The sequence below is a fragment of the Rhipicephalus sanguineus genome, chromosome 7 (assembly GCF_013339695.2).
Source record: "Rhipicephalus sanguineus isolate Rsan-2018 chromosome 7, BIME_Rsan_1.4, whole genome shotgun sequence".
NCBI classification, from domain to species: domain Eukaryota; kingdom Metazoa; phylum Arthropoda; class Arachnida; order Ixodida; family Ixodidae; genus Rhipicephalus; species Rhipicephalus sanguineus.
In genome coordinates this window covers 128,707,964-128,717,759 of record NC_051182.1, presented here as the reverse complement: position 1 = coordinate 128,717,759, position 9,796 = coordinate 128,707,964, and the positions used below count along the sequence as shown (strand labels likewise).

The 9,796-nt window shown below is 47.6% G+C and overlaps 1 protein-coding gene across 1 annotated transcript in view; it reads left to right on the top strand.

Annotated features, from left to right (window-relative positions):
- Positions 1 to 1,201: 1,201 nt before the first annotated feature.
- The window catches only part of LOC119399894 (ubiquitin domain-containing protein UBFD1-like), a 48,084-nt gene continuing 39,489 nt past the window's right edge, over positions 1,202 to 9,796 (top strand). Inside the window, exons 1-4 of the mRNA XM_037666778.2 lie at positions 1,202 to 1,216; positions 2,706 to 3,045; positions 4,542 to 4,577; positions 6,503 to 6,652. Coding sequence (XP_037522706.2) covers positions 1,202 to 1,216; positions 2,706 to 3,045; positions 4,542 to 4,577; positions 6,503 to 6,652 — 541 coding nt within the window. The remainder of the gene's footprint in view (positions 1,217 to 2,705; positions 3,046 to 4,541; positions 4,578 to 6,502; positions 6,653 to 9,796) is intronic.

Sequence of the window (9,796 nt, the reverse complement as noted above, 5' to 3'; positions counted from 1 at the left end):
TGAACGGCAACCTTTTAAACGGCAATGCTGCTGAAATGGAACAGCTTCCTCTAGTATGTTTGGTTTGGCACTTGAACTTTGCACCCCAGTTAATCTCTCAGTAAATGGAGCTCCTGTTAAACGGAACATATTGACCTGGTCCCTTCGGGTTCCATCTAACCAGAGTCTACTGTAATTGATGCTCTCTCGATCGTGCCTTTGTCGGCGGCCAGTACTTTCTGATGAGGGCATCTGATCTTTTATCGAGGCCACTCGGTATTTCGTTGATGCATTTCATTGTTTCACCCGTGACCGTCGGTGTTGCCAGTAGCAACTGAAGTGTATCGCTGCTGAGCATGGGGACGAAGGTCTGATTCCTGGCACGGAGGGAGGAAAAAAAAAAAAAAAAAAGGTTAGGAGGGTACTTTGCGCGACGCGATAGAAAGAAAGAGACAAAAACAGCTGCCCAGGCACGCACGTACCAAGTTTCGCTTGCTCCCCCATTATCCCGGTAGGGCAAGCGCTCCTGAATGTTATTTCTATTGCAGATGCAGGCACCAACGACGAGAAAGCGGCAGACACAAAAGGTGACGCGAAGGAAGGCGACGAGAAGGAGGAGGAAGGCGAGGGAGAGGAGGAGAAGGAAAAGAAAAAAGAGGGCGGTGAGGAGAAGGACGGTGACGGAAACGATGATGACGATGGTGACGAAGAGAACAGCGGCATCAAATTCGTTTTCATCCTGGAGCAAGACGCGGACGGCGAGTGGCGCATAAAGGACGTGTTGATCACCCGCGAGCAGGAGCAGGCGGGGCAGGAGGAGGAGGAGGGAAGCGAAAAAAGTGAGGACACCGAGGGCGAGTCGACGGGCGAAGACGACGACGAGCTGATGAACGTCCTCGCAGCGTTGTTTGGTAACGCAGACGCGGAAGAGGAGCAGGAACAGGTCAGAAAAAGTTTCTATTCCAGAAAGGAATAGCAACAAGCGTACGTGTCGTAGGCGTTCCTTACATTCATTGCAGGGGCGGCGCCAGGATTTTTTTTACCAGGGAAGGGGGGGGGGCGGGGGGGGGGGCACGAAAACTGAGTTTCTTCGGGAGGGTGGGGGGGGGGGTGTCATGGAGGAAGTGGTAAAACTTTATTTGACCAAGGGATTCGGGCACGTAGGTCCCAGGGTCCCCGCACGACCCCACTGCGCTATGCGTTCACGAGTTCATGCAGTACCATGACAGGCGGCCCGGTCAGTGGCGGTCTTCTGCTTGGCCGGGTCTGTCGAGCGCAGCAGGGTCTCCCATTCCAACCATGTGGTCAGTGGCTCCGTGCCCCGCTGGGGAGGGTCCGCCGGGCATTCCAGGAGAATGTTGGTAAGGGTAGCGTGGGGGTGAGTGCATTGAGCACAGGACAGGGTGTATGTTCCCGGGGAAATGCGGGTAAGGAAATAGGGGGAGGGAAGACAGCTTTGAATATGTTTGATGGTGAGGGGGGGGGGGCGGCAAAGAGGCGGTAGGCGGAAATCTTCGGGGAGCAGCTGCCCCCCCGCCACGCCCCCCGGTGGCGCCGGCCCTGATTCGTTTCGTATCTCACAGGATAAAGAAAGGGGGAAGTAGATACGGCGTTTAAGGAAGACTAAAGAGAAAAACGATTTTTCTCGTGATAATAAATTACTCTGTCACGATACCAAGGACGCCACCCTTGCGGCGAGAAGACGCTTGGTAAGCGAGAAAACGCGCAAAAATGAAAATGCGGGTGGCGACGTCACCTTGCAGTTCCCACGCCAGTCGCTGTGACGTCACAGATCTTGACGGCGCCTGCTAGGGCCTATGCAGTTCCTAATCGGTAAAGATGAAGTACATTGTCCTCTGAGGGAGCCAGATAACTAACATACCGAGTTTCAGGAAGTTTTGTTGAGCCAATACGGCCAAAAAAAAAAAAAAGGACAAATCCATGACGTCACAATCGGAGATTTCGGCGGGAAACTTAAAGCGAAACCTTTGACATTGATTTTCTCATCTATTAGTAGACCTACTGTGGTGTAATTAACAACACTAGTGTTTTCACAGTATAATTTATCAGTCTAAACTGATTTATTGTTTCACTTTAGCGTCCCTTTAATGTCGTTTTTACGGCTGCCAACAAGCTAGGTATGATATGCGCCGCCGTGCAAAGAAAGAATGAGATGGTAATAGCAAAGAAGCGGACTGACATTTGTTTCGTAAAACATACCAACAAATTTTCTGATTGCCTAACGGGTGTGGCAATATTACGTTTAGCTGCGTCCGCTTCTACGTAGGACAGACGGGATCGCTGTGTCGACCAGAGATTAATTAATGGATCGTAAGAGACCGCTAACCGGAGGCTCACCATCTAATCTAGCTTTACATTGTCGAGAGGGTAAGCGCACGCCGAAATTCGACGAATACGCAGTTTTGTTCAGGCACAGGAACGAAGAAACGAGTCTAATAGTTGAGGCCTGGTATATCGATAATAGTGGTAGCGCATGCGCGAGCCAACCGTCGTTTAACTTGCATCAGGAAGAAGTCAAGTACCTGAACGGTTCTCTCGCGCGTGCCAGACTGATAGGTGTCGCCGCTTGCCTGGGCATGCGCAGATAAGTTTTTGTGTCTACCTTCTCTTCAACCTCTGTGCGCCTTTTGCAGTTGTTAGTCGTTGCTTGTGGTGTCTTGACTTCTCTCTTGTGTCCGCGTTTGCACGCCCATTCTTTTTAACAGGAAGAGGAATCCCAAGTGGATTCTCGGACGTCGGAAGAAGATGAGCGGGACTTGGGAGAGGAGGCGGGCGCTGAAGACGAGGATGGGGGCGGAGCGACGAAGACGGCGGGGGAGGAGACGGGTGAGGAGGAGCAGCGCGACGAGGCGGCGGCGGCGACGACGAAGAGCGAGAGAGAGGAGGAAGACGTAGAAATGAAAGAGGAGGAAGACGAGGAAGAGGACGATGGGATGGAAGATCCCGTGACGCTCCACGTGACGTACAACAAGCAGTGCTACGACATCGAGCTGCCGCTGTCGGCCAGGATGTCCCGGCTGAAGAAGGCGATAGCGAAGGAAACAGGTGAGGGTATAACCTCGCTACTACAAACACATATATAGCGAATTATCGGTTATAGCGAACTAGTTACGGAAACTTGGCAGCGCCAGCAAGCGGGACACATATAGCGAATTATCGGTTATAGCGAACTAATTACGGAAACTTGGCAGCGCGAGCAAACGGGACACATATAGAGAATTATCGGTTATAGCGAACTAATTACGGAAACTTGGCAGCACAAACAAACGGGACACATACAGCGAATTATCGGTTATAGCGAACTAATTACGGAAACTTGACAGCGCAAACAAACGGGACACAGAAGCAGCGGGTCACAAACAAGCGCGGTTTGTGTACCACCTGTTTGCGCTTTTTTTCCCCGCTCCTTCTGTGTCCCGTTTGTTTGCGCTGCCTAGTTTCCATAATTAATCTATGGCAACTGGCCCGTCTATTAAGCCTTCTGCATGGCGAACTAAATAGGTACTTTCGATGGTCACGCTTCGATTCGTTGTCATTTAATTTTCCTATAACGAAACCGAAAACGCGAAAGCCGCCGCGATATCGGCTGCAACGAAGAAACACTTGGTTCGCGCGAGGCTTAAAACCTGAAAGGTAGAATAAGAAGAGGAAATAAACACCAAAAGAAGATTCACAACCACGTTATCTTTAATAACTTGACAAAGTTGCAGAAATTTCGGTCATTCAGCGACAGTAAGAAGTGCATTTGGCTGGTTGCGTCACCGTATGAACCGAAGTTTGAAATGCTACTAAGAGACTGATAAGGGTTACCTCGTCTGCGGTGGTTTGAAGCATAGAATATTGAGTATTGTATTAAGTATAGTTGCGCGAGCCAGACTGTCCATTTCTTAAAACCGATTTCTATCTGTATTGTTACAACGAATGTCGGATATGACGAACTATTTTGTGGTCCGCATGCTACTTCGCTATAACGAGGGTCGGCTGTGCTTACAAGCCTCGGGGTGGTTAAGGAGTGGAGCGAGGGGTGTTATACATTTATTATTGATATTATTATTACCTGGACGCCAGGCTTGTCATATTTTGGGGACTACGTCGTACGTCGGTAGGTCCGTCTCGCGCAGCTGTTATGCCAATGGGAACTGCTAAAGCGTGCCATTGGGATCAAGGAATGGTAACACATTTAAAAACCATAATAAATGTTTCCAGTCAAACCAAGAAGTTGGTTAGTCTAGTTAGTCTTGTGTTCTAGCCATAAGTGTCCGAGAGCTGAAATTAACACAACTCTAATTATGGTTGCACTCTGGACTGAATATAAACACGAGTGCACTATAAAAAGTTGGGTGAGGTAATCGCGCCTTTCCACATCATTAACACCAGTGAATCGTAAGCACTTCGTTACATCGAAACTTTCTGTAAAACCGAGTTTCGTTAAATTGGGGTTTCGTATTACTTGGTAAAGGTGGAAGCTAAAGTTAACAAATGCGAGGCTTAGCTTGCCCAGGGACGATGTCTTTTCACACTTACTTCTCTTTCAATCGCAGGAATCAAGCCATCAATGCAGAAGTTATGCTACAAAGGTACGTTACCCCGCGTGCTCATGAATATATATATATATATCTGTGTGTGTGTAAACGTCTTATTTAACTGCATTAATCGCTCACCAGAGATGCCGCAGTGAGCTTTAAGGTGGGGTGAGACTTTCTTTGGTCCAGAAATGTAGTTTTGGTATTTTGCAACCGCCTGATAGAGAATTCCTTGATCTTTCAGAAAATATATTACATTTTGCGCTCGCGGTTTCAAAAACAGTTTTTGGTCCTTTTTCTTTGATGCGTTGACCAGAAATGCGCGTGTACCCCTACATAATTTCTTGCGTTTTTCTCAAAACAACATTTTTGGAGTTTGTGTACCTTTTTCTCAGGAACTACGCAAGCAAACAAAAATTATGACATGCGCTGATGGGTGGCACTTGCACAACTAGCACTAAAAAGTAGCCTAGGGGAATTTGTATTTTTTTTGTATAAAAATACCATTAATGAGCGGCAATTTTCATGCATCGACAAGCGTAAAAAATTTAACAAATCTAGTTTTTGTCGTACGCTCACAGTTTTAGTTCCACTTCTGTAATGCGTAGGTACCTTTGTGCAAAATTGTAATGCTCTGCAAATAGATCTTAACAAAAAAGCACATATGTGGACAAAACTAGAAGAAAAGCAGAAATAAAAAAAAACCGTAAACAATTTTAACCTAATGTTGAACTTCAATGCAAGCTTCATCTACCTTTAAAATACCTTGAAAATTTTATAGCCACAGCTTTTATTACCATTTCAATTAAGCGAAATTTCGAAACTGACTTTCAAAGTCTCACCCCACGTTAGGAGACCAAATAAGAGGCCAACGAGCCTGCACCCGAGGTCTGTTTTGACGTCCATGTTGGATTCCTGCACGATGCGCAATTGAGCTTGCAGACCCATAAGTAATTGCTTTAACAGCCTGGCTTTCGCAGTGACCGTCACGATGACTTCGGCACGTGAAGTCCAGATATCTGCAATTACACAACATAACAAGACATCTTGCACATTGACAGGAGTGCATTCATGTGATCGGTTCTTTAGCTGGTCGCGAGACACCACTCTTAGAAAAAAAGAAAGAGGAAGAATGCAGTAACGAATTTTTTGTTGTGACGCGAGAAAATCGACTGAACAGACGCATTCTTTGTTAATTATTTGAGTTCTAACCGCGTTAACGGCGCTTTCGAGACACGCCAGAAAGGGCCACTTTGAGGCTTTGTTCGGACCGTTAAATCAAATGGCAACCTGCATCTGTTCGTTTATAAACCCGACCGTCTCAGTTACAGCAGGGGTCCTCATGTACCGAGAGCGTTTAAAAGAGTCACAATTTGTGTCAGTCGCTGCCCTGACAACTAGGCAACACGAAGTGTTATTAGCTGCACGAGCAACAAGCGAGTCTTGTTTCTCTTCCAGGCGCTTCCGGTAGAGCGCTTGCTTCCGGTTTCCCGAATATTCAGAAAACGCGTTTTAAAATGACTAATCTGGTACGAAATCGATTGTTCTGGTTCATGTTGAGTTATATTGGATGCATATGATATGGGAGGATAAGTTTGCTTAAGGTATGGGTCAATTAAGTGCCAGTATAATTGATGAAAATTAATTTAATGAGTTCATTGAAAGACCACACGGTTTTCTTGTGACCAGCTGGGATTGTTGCGGCACCTGCTGGAGCAGATCTCAACCACACGCCTTTTCCTACGTGGCCTCTGGGATTCGCTTCTGCAGTGCATGAAACACAAAGTTAACCAAAGAAATGCACTAGGGCGCACGAATGTCGAAGTGCGAGTGCCTATAGGGTCGCCTCCAGATTTCTGTTCTTCCTTGTGTTGGAGCGCGTAAACGAATACTCGGAAACTTCGAAAGTAGCGAGTTCATTGTTGAATCGAATAATGCGTCGAGTTGTGAAGACTGTTAATTGGACGCGCTGTTTGCAGGCGCGACCCAACCGGACGACAGTAAGAGCCTCCGAGACTGTGGGCTCTCGGCGAACGCGAAGATACTGATGGTGGGCTCGACAGCGCAGGACGTCGACGCCGTGAAGGAACCACCCAAGCCCACCAAGAGTCCTCTAAAGGCTCCGTTAAGTGAGTGCCTGCTCGTCGCCGTATAGAGTTTAAAGGGGCCATGGCACCCAATTTTCGGTCATAAGTGTTATGTTGGTTAATCCTTGTGCGTTCACGAACAAGCTGGCGAAATTTTAGCTCATTTGGTCGAACACTTGATTTATAATTGAGTTTTTTTTATAAACACGCGAGCGGCCTGAGAGTCGGGGATCACTGACGCACTCGCGGGCCGTGACGTAACAAGCTGCTCGCTTTGTGAGCGTCTGCGTTCCGGCGAACGATTTTGTTCCATGACGAGCTGCTTGTGCAATCGGGCTATTTCAGCCTTATTCAGTTTGACATTGAAACTGAACGATTTACGGCGGCTGAAACTTTGGTGGGAGACGACGGCTTCGCTCCACGCCGCACATGACGTCACACACACCATGGCAAAATGGCAGTCGCCACCGGTGGCTGGGTTTATAGCGTGGCGACGTCTATAGGGCTCATTTTGCACTGAAACATTCTTTTACAGTGCATTTTTCACATATGTGTAAAGGCACAATAGATCCTCTACTTCTATTTTTCGCTTAAAACCGCAGGTTGTTGGGTGACCGTGTCACGGTCCCTTTAAGCCAGCGCTCGAAATTTTCTCGTCCTCAGTGGCTATGAAACTGAAATAAAACTGCGCATGTGCACGGAACAGATGTAGATTATTATTAATAATGATTATTGGGGTTTAATGTCCTAAAACCACGAACCTAAATCACGGGCCTCAAGGATTTTCGCCTCCACCAAAAATGCGGCCGCCGTGGCCGGGATTCGATCCCGTGACTTTCGGGTTAGCAGTCGAGCGCCAGAACCACCAGATCACCGTGGCTGCTCGAGGGAACAGAAGTAGAAGTAGACAGTACGAGCGCCGACTGACAATTGGAGCGCAGTTGTTAGCCGGCGCTCGTGCTGTCTACTATTTCTACTTGTGTTCCGTCCCCTGCACAGTTTTATTTCACTCTCAATGCCCCGCCAACTAGCCACCCAACGCATTATACTTGAGCTCAACGGTCATGGTTTCCTGCGTGTATTGGATGCATGGACATGCATATATAGCTAAATTGCAGAGTGCAGATTAAGCACGGGGCACAGAAGAAACCACGCAGCACGGGACAAGCGCTGTGTGTGTTCTCTGTACCGTACCCGATTTGCTCTCTGCAGTTCACCATTATGAACCAGCTATAGAACCTGCAGCAAAGAATCTTCTTCGGAGACATGTATATCATCAGCGCAGCCCTCGAGGTGTGGTGACGCGACATAGGTGTTTGACAGCTCGATGGCGGAGAGCACGCTGACGTTTATTTACCAGCAAAAATAGGTCCACGGAGTGCGATGAAGAACAGTTGCTATTCCGGGAAAATGAGGGCAAGCGGAGGGTGTTTCTTTCTTTCTTTCTTTCTTTCTTTCTTTCTTTCTTTCTTTCTTTCTTTCTTTCTTTCTTTCTTTCTTTCTTTCTTTCTTTCTTTCTTTCTTTCTTTCCTTCTTTCTTTCTTTCTTTCTTTCTTTCTTTCTTTCTTTCTTTCTCTTTTTTTCATTCTTTGGTCTTTTGTTTCTTTCTTTCTCTCTTTTTTGTTTCTTTGTTTCTTTCCTTCTTTCTTTCACATTACGCTATGCTCCCTCCTAACTGTTTCCTTCCTCCATGCCGGGAATTACATCTTCATTCACGTGCTTAGCAGCGCAACACTTCAATTGCTACAGGCAACAGTGAAGCGTGGTAATGTGAAATGACAAGCCACCTTGTAAAAGATCAGATTGCTGTATCAGAAGCGGCTGATCCCCAACAAGGGCATGATCGAGAGAGCATCAGTTATTGGGAGGCGGTACATGCAAGTACACACGTGGCCGGCGCAACTTCGGGGCCCGCATTTCTGTGCATTCGCCGGCGCCGGGTTTTTCGCGTACAACGCCGCCAAAGAAATCTGTAACTCTTAACAGGCTTCACTTGAAGACGTGAACAATTCTTCGTACAGTGTACTCTGGTGTGGAACAGGCGCATGCAGCTGTCCTGGGGTTATACTCTGGACACTGTGGAATTGCGTCGTGTTGTCAAATTCGCCATCTTGTGGACACTGATTGGCGCAGAGGGCTGCTACGGCCTTTCTGATTGGCTTAAAATGCCGCCATTACGGTATTTCGCAGTGTGCGCAATACCACCACGGACTAGCGTAAACACGTTGGTGTGTATGAAAAAAAAAAAGAAATAGTTGACTATTTTAACCCTTTCGCTCCCGCGAAAAAAGAAAATTGTACCAAATTGACCGTACGTTCTGAATAAAACGGTACCGGTATTACGATTGAATGGGTTAATTTATGACACCATTTGCATAGACAAGATAACTCGCAGGTGGCTTCACCGCATGGTAATACAATGAAAGATCACAATAAAGCGAAAGCCGAGACACAAATGGACCGACAAGGACAAGTGTGGCCATCTGGCGTCAATAAACACAACTATGACGAGCATAGCCACCATTGGTTCCACGTGAGACCAATTTTTGTTCACGACGAGTGTAGTCGTCATCTGTCGTTTCGGTACAAAATCTCATAGCGACTATACTTGTCGAGCAGAGGTGTACCGAGAATAGGGTGTCCTGAAAAAAAAATGAGTGACGATTTTGAGTAATATATGTCTACTCTACTGTGGGAGAGCAGCACGCCGTCCCGAAAATGCCAAGAATCTAAAGGAACTATAGCGCTGGCCCTCACACAGACCAAGGCCACGTACGTGATCAGCGATTCGCAAACGGCGATTGGCAATTTTGCGAACGGGCGCACCTCACGAGAGGCGTGCCACATACTCCGGACTCTGGCGGCATCCCACACATTCAGGAGAGGTCGACTTCGATAACCGAAGGCACGTGCTATAGATCCCGGCACACTCCGGACTGAGCACCCCAAACGAAGCGGCTCACCGCGTTGCTCGAGGCCTCAATCACCGAGCGTCGTCGGTGGAAGCAGAGCCCCCGCGTGATACAGCAAACGTCTGGGCGCGGGAGGATCGTATGACCAGGTTCCACGACATCACGACGCGACACCAGTTACAGAGACGCGTATACCCATCCCCTCACGCTAGGCTAAACAGGACGCAAGCGGTACACTACAGACAATTACAAACAGATTCGTGCAGAAACCCCA